This window comes from Felis catus, chromosome B1 (genome assembly GCF_018350175.1).
Source record: "Felis catus isolate Fca126 chromosome B1, F.catus_Fca126_mat1.0, whole genome shotgun sequence".
NCBI lineage: Eukaryota > Metazoa > Chordata > Mammalia > Carnivora > Felidae > Felis > Felis catus.
Window position 1 is genome coordinate 193,052,885 of NC_058371.1, and position 24,112 is coordinate 193,076,996.

General features: G+C 47.7%; 1 protein-coding gene across 6 annotated transcripts in view; it reads left to right on the forward strand.

The window, feature by feature from the left end:
• The window catches only part of PROM1 (prominin 1), a 166,225-nt gene that overhangs the window by 11,664 nt on the left and 130,449 nt on the right, over positions 1-24,112 (forward strand). For 3 of the 6 annotated variants that reach the window (XM_045056567.1, XM_023253286.2, XM_019829733.3), the window contains exon 3: positions 19,507-19,947. In XM_045056567.1, the coding sequence (XP_044912502.1) occupies positions 19,725-19,947 (223 nt within the window). In that variant the 5' untranslated portion in view covers positions 19,507-19,724. Of the gene's footprint in view, positions 1-13,248; positions 13,425-13,721; positions 13,744-13,780; positions 13,895-19,506; positions 19,948-24,112 lie in introns of those variants that run through there. The other 3 variants (XM_019829725.3, XM_019829727.3, XM_019829726.3) reach the window with 3 other exon arrangements.

Genomic DNA, 24,112 nt, shown 5'->3' on the forward strand with positions numbered 1-24,112 from the left:
CCTGGATGAGGAAACAGAGGGCCCCCAGCACTAGGTACTTCTCTAAGTCCGACAGACCATCAGGTCCAGAACTCCCAGCTCTTGACCCCAGTTAGCATGTAGCTTTGGTCCGTAAGCCCAGGGCAAAAGAAATTTCTACCCAAATTAAAATCTGGACATGGCTTCAGAAAAACTGCCCCCCCCCCACCTCCGTGGTCAATTACTTCATTCAGTATGACTTTCTCCGTAGTTCTTAAGACCATCTGAAATGGTCCACTTGGTTGATTTGTGTACAGATTTTTCTGTGTATCTCAGAAACTAGACAGTAACCTTTGACCCTTTTCTGTCGTGGTTCCTGCCATGTCTTTGGGGCAATGCCTGGCACATATAGAAGGCACTCGATAAATATTTGTAGGAGAAAGGGTGGAAGGGGAAAGGAAAGAGAAGGAAGAAGGAAAGGAATTTAGCACCTGTTAGGTGCCAAGCACTCTCTATATTGAATTTTCTTTGTGTATGTATTAGTTTACAATATTTTTATTTTTAAAAATACCTTTATTTTTAAAATACCTGGAGGAATGTCTAAGCACTGGCAGGCCCATTTCCAATGAGGATGCTTAGGTTGGAGAGGTGAAATGATTAGTCTAAAGGGACTCAGCCAGCATGTAGCAAAGCACATCTGAAGCCAGGTTAGGGTGCTTATACTAAACACTTTCAATAGAGGCATATTTATTGAGCTCCTACTCTGTGCCAGGCACAGTTTTAGGCTCATGGGATATTTGAGTGAACAAAGCTTACAGAGCTTACAGGTCATGGAAACCTATAACTTTGGTGATGTGTAACAGAGGAAGGGACAGCAGGCCTTGATGCAGCATCTGAAGGACCTTGGCCTTCCAAGGCCACCTTCCTGGGCTGGGCTCCACACTGGCTGTCTCAGGCTTCACCTTGAGAAATAGGAAGCTGGAGCCCTGGAGGGCGATGGAAGAGGTGTCCCGGAGCCTCTTCCCTGCATCTAATTTCCTGCTTGGGGAGGGGAGGAAGTGGGGCAAGGCATGGAGTTTCTAACTGTGACCTAAGTGTAAATGAAAGTTTATTGTGTAGACCCAAGATGTTGAGGCCTGCAGACATTTGCTACACATAATAATTGCACTTTTTTTTTAAATCAGCACTTGGAAGGAGAAAGGCAGCACAAGATGTTAGATCTAATGGATTCTTCCAAAGGCCAGAGCCCTTCAACTTATAGGAAAAGGCTGTACTCCTTAATAGGACACTGAGGCTCTCATGAACCAGTCCCTGAGCACCCCCCAACCCAGGCAGTCTCCTGCCAGGCTCATCTGTCTGCACGCCGCACAGTTTTCTCCTCCCCAGTCCTCCTTCCGGGCTCACCTTCCTGAAACTAACATAACACCATTACCCCTCTACTTTACAACCTCACATGGCTCCCCCCATTGCCTTCACATGGTCCAAATCCCTTGGTATGGCAATCTGACCCCTTCCATTCTCCTGCTCTAGATTTGTCTCTCCTTATTCATTTTCTCCAACACTATGTTCCACGCACATTACAATCCAGCCTCACGATATCATTGGCTGAGTCTGAACATACCTGGGTAGGTTACTCTTCTGCTCAGAATGTCTTCCTTGTTCTTCACCTGATGAACATCTCATTCCAAAGGATTAGCTTAAGCACCAGAGCCCATGGTCAGAAACTTTTCCTGACCCACTCAGGGCTGAACTCAGTATTCATTGCTATCTTTATGCCCATATTTACCTCATCCTCTCCCTCTGTCGGGCCTCCTAGAATTCAGAGTGCCCTCCCTGTATTTGTTTCCCCCACAAGATGGTGACATTTTTGAGGGCTGGATTTGGTGTTAATCATCTCTGCACGTGTACAGCCTAGTATAATGGGGTGCAGAGCAGAACCCTAAAGAATTTTTTTAGTGAATGAAGGGAAATGTATAGATGAACTCTGGTCTTGACCAGTATTGCATAGAGCCATGTGAAGGCTGGCACAAAATATAAGGAGGTGCCCCCAGAGCTCATTAATTAGGATAAATAATATTTTAATGCAATATTTTCTAAAACTCCAATATCTATGCCCCAAATCCATGATGGAAAAAAATCAGTATGTTAAGAAAAGATGGGATCTGATCCTGCACCTTAGGAGACATTCATCTCCCCTGAGTCCTGGCCTAAACAATTTGCTCAGAGGGAATGACTGCCAACATACGTGCACAGTGGCTGAGTTAGCAACTGCCACCGTGAGACTGGCGAGAAGGACGTGGGTTAGAAAGTAAGGTGAAGGCGAAGGAGATAGTGGAGGTGGTGCATTCATCCATCAGACATCAGCAGGAAGCAATCCTGGCCAATCTTAGCCAGAGAAGGAATGTACTGGCAATGTATTGGGTGATTCCTGGCCTTGTCAGGAGGCTGGAGAGCAGAATCAGAACCAAGGACAGTGGGGACAGCCTGGTTAGGATGTGGCTGTTGGCACCTGCTACCCACCCGCACCACCATCACTGCTACCCTCTGTTGGTCTGATTGGCCCTAGTTGCCATCTCACACATCCAAGAGTCAAAGTCACAGGCAAGAGTAGCCAACTGACCAGGCCTGGATAAGACAATGCCTTGGGTGCATGACAGGTCAATGGGAGGAAAATCTTTTGGCTTTTGTGGTGGGAGATGTTGGACTGTAGCCCAGTACTACCCCCACGGAGGGATGTCTGTTTCAGCTAGAAAAGAAATTGAGTGTTGGACAACTCTACAAATGGCAAATACTAAATACGGCTAAGGTTGAATTTCTCCCGAGAGATTGCGTAGAGCCATTAATTAAGATAGAAAACTCTGGCAAAGGGAAAAATACTAAATTGGTTTTACTTTCAGATATGTGTTCCGGTTCTACTTCACACATAGGTGAGGGCCAGTAGGACACATTTGGATTCTTTTCCATGGTGGTGAAAAGCTGTGGGGATGCGTGGCCCTCTTACACCTTCTAGTACGGTTTTAGTGAGCAGCTGCCTTCTTGCAGTGGGGATTAGGAGTGGGGCATCAGAGCCATCCTATGATCTGTAGCTCCCGTGTCTTTTTGATATCACTTTATCCAGTTAATCCAACCAGCCACAGACCCATGGGATGGGAAAAAGCAAGGTAGAGTAAAGAAGGATCATTGTTCTGCCCTAGATACAATCGGGGGTGGAGTGGTCAGGAGGAAAGGACCAGCTCTCCTTGGAACTCTCCGATGTGCAGATCTCCTTTAATGCTCTCAAACCCCAGTGGTACTACCGGCGTTAACTCCACTTTTCAGGTGCGGTAAACCAAGGCTCACAGGAGTTAGGTGATACGTCCGAGGCAACGCATGGACTTAGTGTGCCAGAGCCAGACTCAAACCCAGCCTGGTCTATTCCACGGTCCACTATTCCAGAATCCATGTCACTCCCTGGTTCATAACCAAGCGTGAGCAATTTGCATCCATCACTGCGCCTTATTTATTAAACTTCCCAGGCACTTGCCACATTCCCTCCATAAGAACTAATGTGTCAAAAGTAGCCAAGATGAGACCGATCTCTCTCCTAGCCTGCTGGCTGCACTTTCACCCCGCATTCAACTCAGCCCCGGCAGCCATCTCATTCTCACTGAAGTTCATGGACGGGCCCCAGGGCCCCTTCCCATTGCCCAATATTCCAGCCATTGACTTTTTTTTTTTTTACCTTATTATAGTGGAAAATTTCAAACTGGCATGAAACAGAACCCCTGATACCTATTACTGAGCTTCAGAAATTTTACTGACTTAAATTCTACTTCAGTGCACGCTTCCAAAGTTCATTAGTGTTCCCTGAATCACTAGGTCTCCTTACCGGGGGACTTTTCCTTAGGATTCAAGCTTAATTTTGCTTTTCTGGTTGCCTCCAGCCCCCACTTCTTCAAATGAGATGTCTCGAAAAGCAGTAAACCCTCTTTTTGGTCTTATGCATCTTAGCACTTTTAGACAGCGTTAAGTGGCTTCTGAAGTGCTTTGCAGAATGACCCCCATGCAGATATTTCTTTCCGCACGTCTGTAATTCTGTCTTTTGTCCCAGTTAAGCTCTCAAGTCCCCTAACCCCAGCTCAGTTTTTTCCAAGGCCCTGCTTCCCCAGGCTTATCATCATTGTTTTGTTGTATTCCAACAGATTCCAGGATTTTGTTGTTGTTCCTCTTACACCTTCTTTTTACATTATCTTTCTATCACCACTGTTACTTGCCGTGTGATGGAGTTTAATTACGTAACTACAGTATTTGGGCAGCCGGGTCCAAGCAAATTGTTTCTCATTGGGATGGGGTTGAAGTCACCTCTGTGTCCCTACATTCCAACCTGTCCCTTGGCTGGCACAGGTTAGATGTTTATTTATTTATTTACTTACTTACTTACTTACTTATTTATTTATTTATTTATTTTTTCTTCTGACCATTTTTTTTATATATATGAAATTTATTGACAAATTGGTTTCCATACAACACCCAGTGCTCATCCCAAAAGGTGCCCTCCTCAATACCCATCACCCACCCTCTCCTCCCTCCCACCCCCCATCAACCCTCAGTTTGTTCTCAGTTTTTAACAGTCTCTTATGCTTTGGCTCTCTCCCACTCTAACCTCTTTTTTGTTTTTTTCCTTCCCCTCCCCCATGTGTTCCTGTTAAGTTTCTCAGGATCCACATAAGAGTGAAACCATATGGTATCTGTCTTTCTCTGTATGGCTTATTTCACTTAGCATCACACTCTCCAGTTCCATCCACGTTGCTACAAAAGGCCAGATTTCATTTTTTCTCATTGCCACGTAGTATTCCATTGTGTATATAAACCACAATTTCTTTATCCATTCATCAGTTGATGGACATTTAGGCTCTTTCCATAATTTGGCTATTGTTGAGAGTGCTGCTATGAACATTGGGGTACAAGTGGCCCTATGCATCAGTACTCCTGTATCCCTTGGATAAATTCCTAGCAGTGCTATTGCTGGGTCATAGGGTAGGTCTATTTTTAATTTTCTGAGGAACCTCCACACTGCTTTCCAGAGCGGCTGCACCAATTTGCATTCCCACCAACAGTGCAAGAGGGTTCCCGTTTCTCCACATCCTCTCCAGCATCTATAGTCTCCTGATTTGTTCATTTTGGCCACTCTGACTGGCGTGAGGTGATACCTGAGTGTGGTTTTGATTTGTATTTAGATGTTTATTTAAAGCTCACTGAGAAAATGGCTTAATTTTGGCCCTAGGTCTGAAAGCTGCCGTCTGTATTTTTGTGGTAAGAGCTTCCAACTGGGAGAGGGAAGGTGGGAATTTGAAATGAATCATCCCACCTGTAAGTATTTGTTCATGTCTGTTTTCTCTCCTATACTATACACCTGATGAGGGCAGGGACTGTCTGCTCTCATGCCCCCGCTACGTAGCACCATGCTGGCACATCGTGTTCAATAGACTTTTGTTTAATTTGCTCGGACAATACCTGCTTCCTATGATTATCATAAATATTAAATGAGATAATGAGAGTAACCGTTACTTTGATAAACGGTAACTGTTACTCTTATTATGAAACCAATAAAACGCAGTCTTGGTTGGTGTGCCTTGATTCCCGGGAAGATAGGGGTAATAATACCCCCTTAGGAGAGTTCATTAGATAAGGGAATGAATGGAAAGTACTTTGCTCAGTGCTGGATAGAGAGTACTTAGTTAATAAGTGACAACGAGTACACAACCTGGATATGCTTTTTCTACCTTACGGCACCATCTTGCAGTTACTATATTTATTTGTCTTCTTATGATGGGGTAATAGTTTCACCTGTTCCTCATGTTTTTCCCTAAAATTTTATTAAAGCCCTGTAATGTGCCAGGCAGGCCCTTTCTCATTAAATCATGGCTAATATCATTTACAGTCCGATTCCCTTTTTTTGGATGCTTCTCTGCTCCAAGTTATAAGTAAAATGTTGAGTTTCTCCAAGCTAGGTTATACTCAGAACAAGCACCCAGTACCCAGCCCCCAGCGTGGGACATTTCTGAATGTCTCCGGGGAGGAATACAAGTAGGCAGACTGCTTTCCTGAAATATCTCACATTGCAACTCCTCCAGGGCAGGCGTAGAGGTGATGTGAAGTCAACACGGGAGCTGGTTCTGCAGGGCCAGGTAGATAATATGAGTGGTTAAGTGACCTGGGTGCCGAATACACTTCTGTTTGTGTCCCAGATCCTTAGCATTTGCCAAATCTGCTACCAGGAGTCCCTCTTTAATGTACCTGATACAATTCTGTCCAAACTCAATACTTTTTCCTATGCCTTAAAAAAAAATCGAACTCTAGATGTTGAATACTTGTGGGTGTCACAGCTGGGAGAAGGGTGCTACTTTTACCTGGCAGGCAGAAGTCAGACATCCCGTCGAACGTCCTGCACACCCAGGACTGAACGTGACAAAGAATTAGCCAGTTCAAAATGTTGAGAGGAACGAAGTTAAAAAACCCTCATCTAGAACAATTTTCTCACTTTGTAATTTTTCCTCCTTCCATAATGAAAATTATTCTGGAATTCTCTCTCAGATTTTACCCATTGGAAGGGATTATCCCATCTCCAAGCACGGTTCCTGCACATACTCCAGTCCTTCGTCCACATTCCCTGATCTTCCATGGGTGAGGTGTCCACTTGAGTTCTGAGAATGGACCAAAGAACCTCATTTGTAAACATTTGAAACTGCTTCGCAGCCACTTTCCTTGATCTTTAAGAACCTTAAACCTATCGGGGCACCTGGGTGGCTCAGTCAGTTAAGTGTCCAACTCTTGATTTCACTCAGGTCATGATCTCACAGTTCATGGGATCAAGCCACACTTCAGGCTCTATGCTGACAGCATGGAGCCTTCTTGGGATCCTCTCTGTCTCTGTCTCTGTCTCTCTCTGTCTCTCTCTCTCTCTCTCTCTTTCTCCCCCTTCCCTCCTTAAACCTATTAATTAAAAAACAAAATATTCTGTGTTCTCAGCCATCAGAGTTTATTGAAATCTTTTTGAAACCTTTCCCTTTGTCCTTAGCAATTTCTTGGAGTGTTGGGTCAAAGGCTGCTCTAAATGAGTTGGCTGTAGGGAGGCTTTGGGAGAAAAGTTGGCAGGAACTTTAGTGTGACACTTACAGCATCTCTGTCCCACTGAACAGGCTGTTACAATATTAGAACCTATGCAAAGATTTAGAGTTTCACCTTTCCAGCATATATTCAAATTTTAATTTACAGCATTAATTATTGTTAAAATTTGCCAGTTGCTACAGACCATAAGTTCCATTGGGGCTTCTAAATTGTAACTTTCGAGGAATTAAAAACATGATTGTCATGTAAATGTATAGTGGACGTATATCAAAGATTTTACTCAACTCAGTAATTACTGAGGGGACTAGTAAGATGTTATGACTGGTTCCGAGGACACGTTGAAGAGCAGACATTTACACAGGCAATCAGCAACACTGAAATGAATATTTTCCAGTAGTTGCAAAACATGTCACTAGATGCTTACAGATTTGTAATATGACCAGTCCATAGAAATACAAATAAAGGTATATGCCTCTATAGAAGCCGCAAGTTCCCTGAACGTCCCTTAGATCATGCCCCTCGCCACACCGACAAAATGCCAGTCATCTGCGTTGCCCATTTCCATGTGTTGGACAACTTCTTCTGCAGGGCAGAGATTTGAATACGTCCTCAACATATTTTTTTCTGGTGTGAATCCTTGCCAATCTTTGGGATGAAATAGGTGAGTATCTGTGGGGTGAACATTTAGCTTGTGTATCCCACAGCCTGACTCTCCTAAGCTATGAAATTGGAAATGAAAAGGGGGTAGGGGTGAGAGAGAGAGTTTGACAAAGAAATAGAAAGAGCGGATAGAAGGGCGCCTGGGTGGCTCAGTCAGGTCATGATCTCGCAGCTGGTGGGATCGAGTCCTGTTCCAGGCTCTGTGCTGAGCATAGGGCCTGCTTAAGATTCTCTCTTTCTTTCTCCCTCTGTCCCTCTCTCCTGTTCAAGCATTCTCTCTTGCTCTCTCTCTCTCTCTCTCTCTCTCTCTCTCTCAAAAAAGAGCAGATATAATAACTACCATTTATTGCCTACTCTGTGCCAAGGATGTTACATATGTCAGCCCACTTAATCTTTGCAAACCCCTCTATTTTGTACGTAAGGACACTGAAGTTCACAGAGGTTAAGTAACTTATTCAAGGGTAGGCAGTGAACATGCTTATTGATTTGGTGGCTTCCATGTTTCATGTTGTCTCTAAGGGAGTGAGCTCTGGGAGGGCAAGGGCTTACCCCTTTGTTTTATTCTCTGCCATATCTTGCTCAGTCTGGCCCCCAGAAGGGGCTCAGTCAATATCCATTGAATGCATGGATAAGCGATGTATGAGCGAATGAATGAATGGATGAATGAGTGAATGAATGAAAGAGCAGAGCAAGGACTCATTCCCGTATCTGTTCAAACACGACATCCCATAAGTTCTCCACTACACTACATCACAAAAAACAGCTGTCCTTCTTCATTCCATGGAGTAAGTAGCGGGATGGAACTATAATTTTTTTTAAGTTTACTTATTTATATGTAGAGAGAGAGAGAGAGTATGCATGCACAGGCAGACATTTATATAGGCAATCAGGAATGCGGAGAGAGGGAGAGAGATAGAGAGAGCGAGGGAGGGAGGGAGGGAGAGGTTCCCAAGCAGGACGCAAACTCATGAACCATGAGATCATGACCTGAGCTGAAATCAAGAGTTGGATGCTTAATCGACTGAGCCATGCAGGCGCCCCAGAGCTATAATATTTTATATTGTATTTCATAGTTTTTGTTTTATTTTGTTTTCCAGTTTTACTGAGAAAATTCTTTTTCCTTGTGATGAGAACTTTTAAGGTGTAGTCACTTGGCAACTTTCAAATATACAAAACAGGATTGTTGAGTATAGTCGCCATGCTGTACATTACATCCCCAGAACTAATTTATCTCATAAACGAAAGGTGGTGCCTTTTGACCATCTTCCCCCTTTCCCCCACTCCCCAACCTCTCTGCCCCTGGCCACCACAAATCTGATCTCCATTTCTATGAATTGGTTTTATTAGATTCAATATATAAGTGAGATCATACGGTATTTGTTTTTTCTCTTCTCTGACTTATTTCACTTGGCTTCATGCCTTCAAGGCATTAAGGTGGGTGGGACTATAACATTTTAGTTACTCTGGCAAAAAAGGAATGTTTTAATGAGCAGACAGTTTATTGTGCTTAAAATAAATACCTGATTACAGCTCAAGTGGCAGATAAAGTATGAAGCAAAGGAGAATGATGTTTTAAAAGCCCCACAATGAATTAAAAAAAAAAGTGGGGTGCCTGGGTGGCTCAGTCAGTTGGGTGTCCGACTTCGGCTTAGGTCATGATCTCACGGTCTGTGAGTTCGAGCCCCACGTCGGCCTCTGTGCTGACAGCTCAGAGCCTGGAGCCTGCTTCGGATTCTGTGTCTCCCTCTCTCTCTGCCCCTCCCCCGCCCATGCTCTGTCTCTCTCTCTCTGTCAAAAATAAATAAGCATTTAAAAATAAATGAATAAAAGTCTCACAATGAGAGGAATATACAAGGGGTAAATAAGAGGAGAGATAGCATTTGATAAAAGTTTTATTATTTTTTTTCCCCCAAGAATGTTCTGGATCAAAGGAAGTGGAATCTCTAGCTCCTGACCTATATGGTAGGTGCTGCATAAAAATTACTGAATGAGTGACTAACAAATGCCTTAAGGAATGCTTGCATATGATGGGCGGAGAAGTGCCAATTCTTAGAAGGAAGTAATAGTAGCAATTATTCCCAGAGGGGTAACACACTTCTTAGCATAGAGGTCAGTTTTACTGTTGTATGAATTACATGTCCCTGGGTGAGGCTTTTAGGGGATATGATAAAAACTGACAACTATAGAACCAGAAGTTGTGGAACTTTCTTGCCTAGCCCCTTCCTCAATCTCAGTCCAAGCATCGAGACGAAGGCACCTCGCCCTCCTTGGGAAAATGAGATCGAGTATCCTAACGCTTTGTAATTCTCTGCCCTGTGCCACTCGTTTTTTCCCATATGGTGACGAAAGGCAAATTATGAAGCCCTGTCTGAGTTAGTGTGCGTTAAAAACGATGTCGGCACAGATGAAAGCCAGCCCTAGAGATGAAGCCTTTATTTGAAACCGTTACTGGAAGACAGATTCAGCACGTAAAATACAAAACCACCCCACGCTGGCCCCCAGTGAATGGGATGGGGTTTTCCAAATTCCCAAGTTCGGAATCCAAGCGCTGAGACACTGGTCTTGGCCCTGTTCTGGCCCTCGCTCTGTCTTTCCTCCTCTTTGTCCAAACTGAGGTGAAGTTTTCTTCCTCTGCCTTTGAATTCGTACACAATGGGCTTGATGAATGAGTTACAAATCTTACCTGAAGGTTCTTGGGGTTCAAGAAGAATGTTTTTTTGGCTTTGGGTTATTAAACATCAGCAATGCTATTTTTGGTTTCTAAGCCCAGAGGCAAGGGGAGAAAAAGCAAGATGAACGAACAGGAAAGTATGAGGTAAAACGTTTATGGGAGAACGCTGGCTTGCACGAAGCCATTCCTTTGAAAACGAGTGGCATTTCTATTTGGAACAATCAGTTTCTCTCTTTCTCTCTCCCCACAACTCCCACCTCCTGCCCCCGGTCAACTTCTCCCTCTCTCCTTAGCCGTCTCTTACACAAGTTTCAGTCTTAAGACAGGGCAGCAGATGTTGAAATGACACAAACTTGTTTTCCTAAAGGGTCATACACTGTCATGTTTGTTGGTCATGCAAACACATTATTGGGGAGGGACATAGTTATTTATAGAATTAGAATAATTAGAATAATTATTAATTAGAATTAATTAGAATTATTAATTAGAATTATTAATCAGAACATTATACTGATTATTAGTATTAATTAGAATAATTAGAATAATATACTCACTAACCTATTTTATTTCAGTCTTGGGTGATTCAGAGAAGGCTATCCAAAGTCTTTTATAAGGAATGGCTTGTCAAAGATTGAGGAATGTTGAATGGCCAAGCGTTGTATACTCTCACAGTAATTAATGTCAACACTTCATTTCTAATGCCACAGAACCCTGATCATTTCCATGGAAACTTAAGTTTCTTATCCCATCCTGTTGTCATTTTTGCTTTATTACGGTTCGCTATTTAAACCAATGCCATCCATTAGACCTTGCTGTGCTGATGAAAATGTCTCCGATCTCCGATCTCCAGGGTCCCAAATGGCAGCCCCGAGCCTTATATGGTCACTGAGCAAAGCTATTGGACAGATGAGGAATGTGAAGCCCAGGGCGGTTACATGACTTCCCAGGGACGACATTGGCAGTGAGTGACAGAACCTGAATGAATCTCCTGGCTCTCTCCAGCTGCCACGATGCCTCATGTTTTGATTTCATTTGGGCAGGAAAAATGAGGGGCAATTTCAGAAAGGAAGGCCTAATTTTTGCACCTAACGACTGGGTGGAAAAATGCAAATAATATTACCTCTCCCAGCCAGAGAAATTCAGTTGTGCTAGAATTTCTAATTCGAGATTAGAAGACTAGCGTTAGGACTCCAAGCTGAATTGAACAGAACAAATCATTAAGTCCTGCATTACTATCTGCCTAAGGCTGCTCAGAACCGATCTTAATATTGTGTTCTATGTATTACATATTTATTTAATTATTGAACCCCTGCAATGGTCCACATAGAGTAGGTGCTGGGGGGTGGGGGGAGAGGGTAGGAAAATGGATACAAACAGTTGAAGCATTCAGTGCCTACAGGAAGACAGATGGCCAACCATTTCAATGAGGTGCTAGAATGCCATGCCACATTGTCAATCAGGGCAGCACCGGTCAGAGGGTTTTATGTTATCTTCTGGTATACTGGGGTTAGGGCAATGATGGGCTCTGGAAGCCAGATCTGGGTTTAAATTCAGCGCTTCGCTTAGTACCTCCGTGACCTCGGGCAAATTACTGAACCTGTGTTTAGCCTTATCTTTAAGATGGAGATAATAGGCTGTCTTTGTCACTGAGATTATACAAAATAATGCACTTGAAGCACCTGGCCTAGTGCCTTGTTCAGAGGGAACATTCATTAGGTGTTAGCGCTCACTTCTACTACTGTCGTCATTGTTATTTTTACTATTATTGGTAGGAATAAACATGAGTCCTGTGAGGCATAATTGTCTTTCTTTTGCAGACAAGGAAACTGAGGCTTGGGGGGACTAAGCAGCCAAAGTGACAGTGATAAAAAGGGACAGGGTCAAGGTTTTAGGCAAGTCAGAGCTGGCTGCTGGCAGGAAGGGAGGACTCCGCTCTGGGCCCAGCCCTGCGAGGGCTGCCTTTGAGCAGAGGTGTTGGGAGGCCTCTGGAGGTGTTGAGGCAGAGGCCTCTGACCAGTAGGAGCTTCAGAGAGAAAACCTCAGGCCTGATCAGAAGACTTAAACTACCGCCTAAACGGGCTATGCCTGTAGTGTCATTTTCAGAAATGTCCTGAACTAGCACTTGTCATCCTAGAAATATGCACATTCAAGATCAGTTTAAACTTTAAATCAAACAAACAATGCTCCTTCCAGCAGCGGTTTTATGCTAGATCCTGGGGTAAGGGCGAGCTACGTTGGGAATGTTCCTGTCGATTCTTCCCTCCATCCGTATCGCAAACATTAAACGCCTATCGGGAACTATCCGGTAGCATCCCGATGGTGCTAGTCTTCCCTGAATCTTACCTTTCCTACAAGGGTATCTCAATTCGAGACAGGAAGTGGTGAGTGAGGCGTGAGGTGCCCGTTGGTGAGAGCAGTTAGGGGCGGGAGGGAGTGCCGAGGGCCGGTTTCCACCCGCTGCAGCTCGGGGACGAGGGGATGTCAGGGGACTCTCCGCCCCGCATCTGAAAAGAGCAATTACATCCTGCTTCGTGCTACAGCAGATGCCTAGATGCGTACACGAGAGCAAGGACAGCTTTAGGCGGGTTTTCCAGGCTTTGTGATCCGTACAGACTAACGCACCAAACGATTTGGGTTGGGTTTTGTTTGGGTAAATTAGAAAAGAGGTCTGTTGGGGGTGGGCAATCGAAGATCTAAAGCTGAGGGCGGGGTCAACCGAGGTCCACCGAGCTGGGGCCAGAGAGGGGAGGAGTTTTCCGCGGGGTGGCTGCATTCCACCCGGAGGCTCGGCCCAGGTGAAGGGGGCGTGGGTACTGTGCGAGGGGCGTGCGCGGCCGAGCAGGACTCCCGCCTCAGGAAATGCACGCAGTCCTGGGCCGGTGGGTGCCTCGGGTCGTCGCGGCGAAGCCGCCCTGCCGACCCAGTCCGGGGCGCGTCCAGAACCCCAGGCTTAGTTAGCTACCTTTAAAATCCCGAGCCGGTCCCGGACCGGGAACCGGGCCGCCAGCTCAGCTCTCCCGCTTGGGGGGTGAGTACGCTCAAAATAGCACTGCCATTCCCGAGGCTCCATCCGCGAGTGCCCGCCCGGGAGCAGGGGGAGGCCGCAACAGGTCCCCGCGGACCCCGCGGGCCTCGCTCGCGCGCCTCCAGGGCCGGCGCCTTTCCCGGCGCGCCGCGTCCCGGGGACTGACCGGCGCGCGGGGCAGCCGGGCGGCCACTCCGGAAGCCGTCCCGGTGGTCCCCCAAGCGGCTCATAAATCATTCATGAGCCGGAGTCGGGCGAGCCCCGCCGCAGGGGGGAGGGCGGGCGGCGCTGGGGCCGAAACGGGAGCAGGACCCGGCGCACGGTGAGTAGCGGCGTCCTCATCCCGGAGCCCGGGAGGCGTCTGCGGAGACGGTGGGGGCCCGAGCGCACCCCCGGCCAGAAGGCTGGGGGCAGGAAATCGGGACCGGAGAGGCTCGCTGTGCGCCCTCCTCTTCCCGCTGGCCCGGCGGCAGGTAGTAGGAGTCCCCCCCCCCCCCCCGAGAGCGGCCGGGAAGCCCGGGGGCTGCAAAGTGGGCGAGGTGGTCCGGGCGCCGGGGCCAGCGGGAGTTCCGGGCAGAGGGCGGACGCGCGCAAACTTTGCCGGGTGGCTGTGTGGCGGGTCTTCTTTCCATCCCCTGGAGGGGAGCCGGCGGCTGCGGCGCGCCAGGTTCCAGGGCACACGCCAGCGGGACCGGGACCCCCGAGGCCGGGGGCTCGCTCTCGGAGAGTGCGGAGGACCGAGGGGAGGCTCGTCAGGGAGTTGGGGAGCTGTTCTGCGGCGAGTGGAGTGCTGGGGGTGGCCGGGAGGTCGCGGGGCACGGAGCCTTCCCTGCTGGGGATGGAAAGGGGTCACCTCCCTCTGGCTTTTCCAAATGGAGTACGCGGTGCAAAGGACCGCAGCAAGAGGGGGACCCTGGGGGAGCAATGAGAGGCCGTCTCCCCGCGCCCATGGGAGAGCGCACGCACCCCTGGCTTGACGCAGCCCCCTGCCCCCTTGGGTGCACAGCTCGGGCACCTACGGCGTTTGCCGCGTGGAGCACTGGGTGCTGCGTGCTCCGGGCGCACCTCGCCAGTACGGCGCCGGCTGGGACAACAAAGGGAAGCGTGGACAGAGGAAGGAGCTTCGAGGTGCGGGAGAGGCGGGGCCCGAGGTCAGTTTCCCCGAAAGCCCGCGCCGAGAGGGAGGGGATCCGATGGGGTGGCACACCGCCCCGGACCCCTTCCTCCCAGGCGACCCCGATGCAGCCTCCCCGGGGCGGCGGCGGGGAACCCGCGCGGACGCGCTCCGGCAGCCAAGTTACTCCGGCAACCCCCTCCCCCAAGCGGCGGCGGATTCCTTGAGTCTCCTAGCTTCCCGCGCCAGCCCTGCAGCCCATTCTTTTGTGTCCCGCAGCCCGGGAGAGCCTCCTGCGGCGGAGGAAGAGAGGGCAGGAGGGGGCCCGGCCTGGCGGTGGGTTGGAGAGCAAGACTGGGGGGAGCCGGCGCCCCAGGCTTCCTGCAGCAACAGGTTGAGCCTTAGCCCCAGGCGGCTCGCTGACCCTTCTCCCGCCCGGGCTCCCGGATCCCGAGAAGCTTTCCAGGCCGCCTGTGGGCTGCGGCTGACGTTTGTGAAGACACGCAGGTGAATGATTGGGGTCCTTGAACGCCCCACTGGAGACTCAAGCATATGCTTTTACACGTCAGGTTGAACCTTGCGAAATGGAGCCGTTTTTGTGGCTCAAAGACTTTCTCACTCTTTTTAGAGTATCCTCGGAGCTGTCCTGTCAATCAGGGTGAGCCCAGGGCCGCGGTGGGGTTTGTGGGATTGATCCTGGCAATGGCAGTAGGGACCCTTTATTGACTAGCAGCTGTGTGCCGGGGGGCTGTACCCGTTCGGGGTCTCACCCTCCAACACCATTCAAAACCCCACTTTACAGATGAGCAAAGCAAAGCACTGAGAAGGTAAGCAACTTCTCATGGCAAGGTTAGCGAGGGGAACTAGAGACTGCTGCCCTGTCTCAAGTGAGGCCTGTTGTCACTTCAGCAATGACCTTTAGTTTTGTTTTGTTTTCTTGATGTGCCCCATAATTTTTTTTAAATGAACTTCTTTATGATTTCTGCCATGGACTATTTCTGTGCATTCCCCGCACCGTGAAGCAAACAAGTGTATCAAAGGACAAGTGTATCAAAATAATAAGGCTTTAAACCAAATATTATTTTATTGGTACCATTTCAAATATGAAGGTTTTGCAGGGGACCAAGAGCCACCTCAGATATGTTAAGGGGCAGGATGCTTTGTTGCAAGTGACGGAAGCCCACTCTTGGTAATTTTAGCAGAAATGGGACTGAGGACTGGGTAGCTTAGAGAAGTGACAAGGAGGCTGGCTAGCCGGGCTCAGGAGCTCATGCGGGACATACAACAGGACCCCTGATTGCTGTGTGGCCACGGATGCCACCACAAGGCCCTGGATATGGCTGCTGACACTGTGCCATCGTGTCTAGAATGAATTAGAAACTGCCCCTGCGTGAGTGTGCGCTCCAGGCACAAGCCCAGGAGTAAGCATCTGCTTGGTGAGTCTGAGGCACCCCCCAGGGCACAATTTGGGCACCTCAACTGACCTCACCATGAAACCCAGGGGTGTTGCCCATAGGACTCACAAAGGTGGAGTCTGAAGTTGAGCAGCTCATCCCTCCCCCAAATCCCAGATGACCAGTTCCTACTACAAAGCTCCTTTTGAAGGAAACTCCATCAAAAGAAGAAGAAATGAAGGTGGATGGCCACCATATTTGTTTTTCAAACAGTCTTTGTGGAAGCGCCATCCTCCGGGCTCCAAGCTCACAATCACGTGAAATACTTGCTCCAACTTTGCATTCTTGGGCCCCCTTTCCAGTTTGAACTCAGTGTATTTGCAATGGACACCAGGAATCTGCACCCCATAAATCAGAAAAATGGTGAATTCGACTTCTTGATTGGTCCAGTGCCCGTGTGAGGAGGTAGCCCCCGAGGGAACAGTTTCCAAGGCTTGCAAAGTTGAGGGTCCCAGCAGAAGTCACTGCCCCTGGATGGTAGACCAGTTGCTGTGCGATGGGTGAATCCAGCAAGGAGACAATCTGCTGCACATATTGTGGGAATAGCGACAAACACCCCGACACCTCCCTTCCAGAGGCTTTGGGACCACCGATAAACACTTGATACAATTTTGAAATAGGTGAAAATGACCACGTCCTGTCAGTTCTCCCTCTACCCCTCACCACTGGATTTCAGCAATCCTTACTGAGTGCCTACTGTGTGCCCGACTCCGAGGTACAGAGACGAGTAAATCAGGGGCCCCACACAGCAGCTGGGATGGATCAGCTCAATGCAATAGAAGAAGGGCATTTGGGGAAGGCGTCATTGCCAACTGGCATGAGTTAGGTGAGGAAGCGCGCGGGAACAGTGCTGGTTCTCAAACTTCAGTTGTGCTGAGAATCAGTCACCGGGAAGAGTGTTAGAAGTGCAGATTAATGCACTTGGTGTGTGGCCACAGATGCCACCACAAGGCCCTGGATATGGCTGCTGACACTGTGCCCAATAATTAGCATTTTATATAAATACCCCATTTTATGGGGATGCTGCTCTGGGGCCGGGAGAGCTGGCCTCCGTGTGTTCGGGCAGTTCCAGGAGCTGCCCTGAGATGCCCTGGCTGCCCCCTGAGCTTAACAGGTGAGGTCCCCGCCGAGATGCCTTTCGCCTTGACTTTTATTAATTACCTGGGGTTTCCTAAGTCGTGAGATTTTAGTATTTTCCTCACATTCAGCCCACACTTAAGGGGGATGGCATGACACTTTGGAGCAAAGGGTGAAGAAATCTGGACGGTAGCCGCGGTCCTGGCGGGCTTGATTGGTGCTTCCAGCCTCACAGCGATGAGTGGGGCCGCCTCTCCTGTGCGATTTGCCTTCCCCCGCTTTTTCAGGAGGAAGGTTGAGACTGTTTCTTCCAAGCTCTCCCTCGGGCCTCCTGCCGTCTCTCTCCTTCCCTGGCTGAGGCCCGGTGGTGGCCTCGCCAGGAAGTCAGCTTTTCTTACCCGCTGAGCCTCTAATCCTTCCAGCTGCTGTGCTCCCTGCCCCTCCCTTAGCTGCAAACAAGATAAGATGGGCGTATGGTGAGTGTGTGTGCTGTGCGTATGTAAGTTTCGGGCATGTATGGAGCGTGTTAGTGTGTGTGGTAGGCGTATGTGTGGTGTGTGAATGTGTAGTGTATCAGTGTGTGGTGTATCTGTGTGTTAGTGTGTGTTATGTGGATGTTTTGTGTAATGTGTGTGTGTGTGTGTGTGTGTGTGTGTGTGCGTGTGTGTGCATGCCTGCCCGCTGGTCTAAAGGATGGCGCCCAGCCTGAATAACACACACCGTCTCCTCTCCCCTCTCTCTCCCGCGCGGGGTGGCCCCGGAGACCCGCCCAGAGTGACTTGCAAAGGCCAGCTTGCTTCGTGTCTTTCTCATCTGTCCTCTCTGGAGACGATGGGAAGGTGGCGCAGAACAGGCCCGTGTTTGAGCGTACACGCGGGTGGCTTCCAGTCAGGACCAGTGAAAGGCTAGAGCCTGCAGCGCCGAGGACGGGGCGCCTGCAGCAGCCAGGCCTGGAAGGGCCAGTGCAAAGTCACCAGGGTCCTGGTGTACCCGTGGGTGCGATGGAGCGCGGACACGGAACCCCATACGGGGTTAACCCGGTTGGTGCTGGGAGCCAGAGGGACTGAGCAGCCCGTGATTAGATAGAGAGAGTGTTCGGGGTCATTCTGTTGGGAGCTCTGTGCAGAAGTAACTGGAGTGGGACGGGGCTTAGAAGATGAGGCAACATCCAGGGGATTAAATTCGAATTAACATCTTTCAGGAACACTCAGTTCCTGAAATCCCACCTTTGTTTGGAGCTTTCTTTGACTTGGGGGAATGCAGGCAGTGGGGCCTCTGGCCCCTTGTGCAACGCGTCACTGTCTGGACCCCCCTTCCACCCTCTCACGGTATTTCAGGAGCACCCTGCCCTTACTCTGAAAGTTACTGAGTGTGTATCTAATGTACAAAATGGTACGTGATCAGGGCGTTCCTGACCCCAGTTCAGAGAGTACGAGCACAGCATCCCAGGTCTTCTGGTAGGTTCTGTTCTGGTGCTCCTAGTTCCTCGCAGTGGCACCAGCCACACCATTATTTTGATTTATATCCTGCAGCACTTACTGCGTCTGACTCCGTGCCCTGTCCCGCGTTCACGGTTGGGGACAGAAACACAAAGGGGCAGGGTCCACTTTGGAGACCTTCTAGGTCTCGTGCCCTCACTAGACACTGGCTTGGTAGCTGCTTCTAGAATTCCTGTTCATTTCTCCCGCCGACCCTTGGGGCGGGTGCCCTGTCTCTCATCACTGGGACCCCCAATTTCCATGTAGTGACTTGGCGGCAGAAGTTTCCATCACGATTACCCAGTGGACGTGTTAGAAAGATAGATTCCAGTGTCATCCAGCCTTAGAGAGTTTGGTTCCTGCCCTTGAGGCCTTCTAGTTTGGGTTGAGGGTGGGGTGGGGAGGAGGATGCCTGAAATAAGGTCAGTGAGCAAAGGAGTAGAATAAAAGGCAGAGAAAATGAATCTCCAGAGGTACGGACAGCAACAGCAGCCTGGAGAAAAACAGTCTATGGCAGGAGGCCTCTGGACCCCTGAGACACAGAGCTTGGGCTTTCAAGGCAAAGTCCTGGTTTTGAACCGTGGTCCCACCGTTAAAACAGCCGTCACCTTGGGCAAGTCCCCGGGAAGTCCTCTCTGTGGTTGTTTCCTTATCTGTAAATGGGGTCCAGCCAGCACAGCATGTAGAACATTGTCCAGAACATAGTAAGTGGCCGGTAAGTGTCAGTTTCTAAGCCTTCTCTACACCATAGGGTGTTTCTTGAACCCATAAAAGGTCTGTGTTCTGCGTCTGGCCCCTGGGGAGGGACCTTCTGGCTTTCTTGCCCCAGCAGTGCTAAGCAGGCTCTGCGTTTGCCTCCCACGCCGCGGATTAGGCAGAGTGCTGGCTCTAAAGCTTTGCAGGGAAGGTCCTGGGGCGGGCAGGCTGCATGCCAAGTCACTGCTGCCCTTCTCTCCCACCAGGGATGGTGCCTTGAGCCACGGAGCCAGACCCACACCCACAGAAGGCCCTTGGGCGCGGTTCACTGCATGCCAGCCCAGCCAGGAAAGGGAGGACTCCTCACACCCCGGGCTCTCCGCGCAGGAAAAGGAACACAGGCTCCTGTCTCACCCAAGGCTTCCAGAACCTCTGAGACAGGAGGCCACCAGCTCCACCTCATGCGTGGGGGACCTTGCTAGCGATGGCCCTCCTCCTCGGCTTCCTGCTGCTGCTGCTGGAGCTCTGCGGGAATACCCTCTCCCTGGGATCACGGTCATCTACAGAGGGTACGGAGGTCTTGGAATTGCAATTGCCTGCCACGAACTATGAGACCAAAGACTCCTACAAAGCTGGGCCCATTGGCGGTCTCTTTCAAATCGTGCACATCTTCCTCCGCGTGGTGCAGCCCAATGATTTCCCCGAAGGTGAGTGCCCGTTGCGTAGAACAGAGAGGACTTGTCCTCAAACACGCTGCCGGGTGCGCACACGGTATTGTTTGTTAATAACGATATAGTAAGTATGTAATATACTCAGCATTTTAAAGCATGAGATTCAAAGTGATTGGACTGCACAGGAGCAGAAAGTATTGAGACAGAAGTTAAGAAAACTTGCACCAGCTTAAATAGACTGTCAGGAATGTGATTATAAGAAATGAAATCAAACTATGTTGCTAAGTTGGTTTTCCAATTCTTGATCTTTCTTCCCTCCCTCTTTTTTTTTTTTTCCTTCCTGGTTAGAGCAATGACTTACTCTCAAGTGCAAACTGCAGGTAAAAATGAAGGTAAAAATGCAAATTCTGTGACATCAAATAAGTTAATAATTACCTCTGGTGGCTAGACCTGCACTTACAAATTGGCCTCTCCTCACCCACCACGAAGTGCAATTTCACATTGTTTAGGACACAGACAGGCCTGACCCAGTGTGTTTACCTGAGTCACTGTTTGCTTCAGTTCCAAGACCTTACGTGTGAGGAAAGGAGGGATGGCTCCTTGTTGGAGCCTTGATGGCATGATGCCTCACACTTCGTGAGGACCGCTGTGTTTGTCCTACTCCCTGTACTCAGAAATCTGCGGGTATGTGTTTTCAGGAATGAGATTATGAAGATTTAAATGGTCTGTGGGAAGTATGTGCTATTAGGGTTTGGCAGTCTAAATATTTATTGGCTTAATATTAGATCTCTTCTAGGCTTATTTTTTAAACTAAGAAGATTTGAACACTATTATTACCACAATATACAAATTAAAAATTTGTGGTAATCATTATCATCTTCCTTAACTGGTTAGCTGTTGTTCATAAGAGAATTGTGTGTGTGCGTGTGTGTGTGTGTGTGTGTGTGTGTGTGAAAGAGAGAGACAGAAAGATGGAGAGAGGGTTGGAGGGAAAGAGAATGTATTTAGTGGACTTTAACACTTGTTTGTATTATGGGCATTGGTAGATTTTCATTAAGACCCATTTATATTGGAATTGTTTTGGATTGGGGCACCTGGTTGGTTAAGCATCCGACTTCAGGTCAGGTCATGATCTCTCAGTTCACAAGTTCCAGCCCCGCGTCGGGCTCTGTGCTGACAGCTCGGAGCCTGGAGCCTGCTTCGGATTCTGTGTCTCCCTCTCTCTCTGCCCCTCCCCTGCTCATGCTTGCTCTTTCTCTCAAAGATAAATACAAACGCTAAAATTTTTTTAAATAAAAAAGAGAAATTTTTTTCATTTATTTATCTTAGATTAAGCAACTGAAACAGTTCGAAGTGTAGTTCTTAATTTTCTGTTAGTTTAAGTTTTAATTCAATGAGACAAATCACTCTGGGCCCTATCATCATTGAAGAGAATCCTAAACAAATACTACTTACTATTTATGTCCCTGCTTAAGAGACTAAATCTGGAAATCCAAAAGACAGAAGTAGAAAATAAACAGTTTATTTATTAATATTGGATACAAGTTCACTATTCTCAGTAGATACCTTTTCATTTATTTGTAGCGTTGGTGTAAATATTATTGAATAAACAAATACCTACTAGCGTTTTTAGTCTTAGCTTCTTTGCTTTTTATGCAAAAGGAATAGAATTCAGTTATTTCATATGAATTTATAGTGACATCTTCAAAAAGATTGTGAAGCATCCATGTGTTATTAAGGCATATCATGTAATTAGTTAATCCTATAATCTCTTTCCATATGTTGCTTTATTTTGCTTCCTCTAGATTTCATAGGGCAGCTTCCTCGCACTTAGTTTACAAGGGAAAGCCATATTTTTTAAAGTCTTCGTTCTAACAATCAGGTCAAATGGCATTTTGCTTTCAATGCATTCTACGATTTTGAACTCCAGCATCATTATTAGTCTGGAAGGAGGCGTCTGAAGAATTTAAATCCTGCTGTAATCTGAGGGTGTTAGCCTTGCTTGTCCCTTGACCTTCATCAATACTTATTACTTTGGAAGAAGAAATTCCCAAAAGTCTCAACAGGAGATCAGAGCAGACCAGCAGTGCCCCTTTCAAAAAACAAAACAAAACAAAACAAAACAAAACAAAACTCATTAGGTTCCTTAAAGAATATTATATTGAATTTCACAGGTGACATCATGGAGTGTTGGTTTTTTCCCACCACCTCATTATTTAAATTTTTTCACCTAGTTACTAGATTTCATAATGGTCTCAAAGTGTCCATTAGGTGCTTTGTCACATAAAGGAAAAATACGAGACACATTTTTTCCTGCCGGGGCCAGCGCATTGCATGAACACCAGATCTTAGGCAGGTGTCTTCATAATTGAAGATATAAAACAACAACAGTGGGAGAGAGAGAGAGAGAGAGAGAGAGAGAAAAGGAATCCTATTTAGTAGCTTAACTAATGTAAGGCATTAACCGAAACAGATGACTTCAGGACAGGTCTTCTATAAAATAACATCCTCACAGAAAAAAATTATCCCCTAGGTATACTCTTTCATTCGGAAGAGTAGAGTGATTTATTTTTTATTTATTAAAAAAAAATTTTTTTAATATTTATTTTTGAGAGAGAGAGCACCAGCAGAGGAGGGGCAGAGAGAGAGGGAGACACAGAATTTGAAGCAGGCTCCAGACTGAGCCCTCAGCATAGAGCCTGACGTGGGGTTCGAACTCACAAACCGTGAGATCATGACCTGAGTCGAAGTCAGACGCTTAACCAACTGAGCCACCCAGGCGCCCAAGAATAGAGTGATTTAGATTCAGAATCGGGGTCCAGTGCAGGAGTGGGAGAGAAAGGAGGACCTTCCAGCCTGGGCTCCCTTTTTTCATGCCATTGGAGTGGGAAGTTTCCCACTTTACCTCCTGTGTCCGAGCAAAACAGCATACTACATTTTGCATTTGTAACTCTCTAAAGCAAAGCCTGGATTGTAGCCTTATAAATACAAGATGGAAGGTCTTGTTTAGCTGGGACTTGAGACAAAGGCCTACTTAACTTCCTGGGCAGACCAGAAATACAGGTAACTGCCATATGCCACAACAGAATATGCCCAAGAACCTGGTGTGGGTACTTCATAAATACCTGCCCTGGTCTGAAGCTTCAAGAAGGATACTGAGTCTTGGGCTTGAACTCACTCAGAAGAGAGCGATGGCTTACATTTGGGAGGAGTCACTTGTCCATTCATTCAATTTAGAAAGGGTGTCAATGGCAGGATGACCAGGGGGAGTTGAGGGAAGGGTGTTCTAGCCATGGGGAATAGCATGCCCAGGGAGTGGCGGAGATAGTGGTTCATGGGGGATCCATGAGGTGGGTATTCATGGGATAAGTCTGCCAAGGTCAGAGAGCCAGAGCTAGAGGACCCTGACTGGCAGGCTGGGGAGTTTTGTAGAGAGAAGGAACCTAAATCAGCATGAGCAAAGGTTTCACTCATTTGGCAAGCATTTATTGAGAGCCCCTGCTTTCTGTTATATACCTGCTAGGGGTTGTGAGCCAGGGTGGAAGGGGAATTGAGTTTTGGGAAAAGAATCTGATAGTGGCTGGTAGGAGATGTATTAGGGAGGTAGAGGTCCAGAAGGAGGTAATAATGGACTAACTTAGCACAAGGCAAAGGTAATGGGGAAAACAGAGGCAGGATCCATTTCATGGATTTCATTTCAAAGGACTTTGGTTCAAACATACTCTTGCCTATTACCTACCGAATGACCTTGGCCAAGTTAATGTTCAGAACCTCTGTTGTCATAGATGTATTATGACTGTAATCATACCTTGCTTTATAGCTTTGTGAGGCCGTATGTAAAGCCTATGTTTAAAACTGTGGCTGAAAGGCATAGATACAAATCCTCAATCAGTGTAGCTGCTATTAATATTATTTGAGAGGAAGAATTGACCAAATTTAATGCCAAGATTGGTGTCGAAAAGGGACGTGGGAAAAGGATGTCTCCAGGAGGGATCATTAAAATGTCCTTGCTGCTGCTCTATCAGGAATATTCTCCATGGAGTTGCCTTGTAAGAATTAGTTCCATTACTTTTGAAGTTTAGCGGGCTGTGTCTCCTGGTAAAGCCCCACAGTAGCAGAATGGGGTCTAGAAGGCAGGGCTTGGGTGCAGTGCTTGTCTACTGAGTGGTCTTTACTCCTCCACAAAAACACTCACATCTGG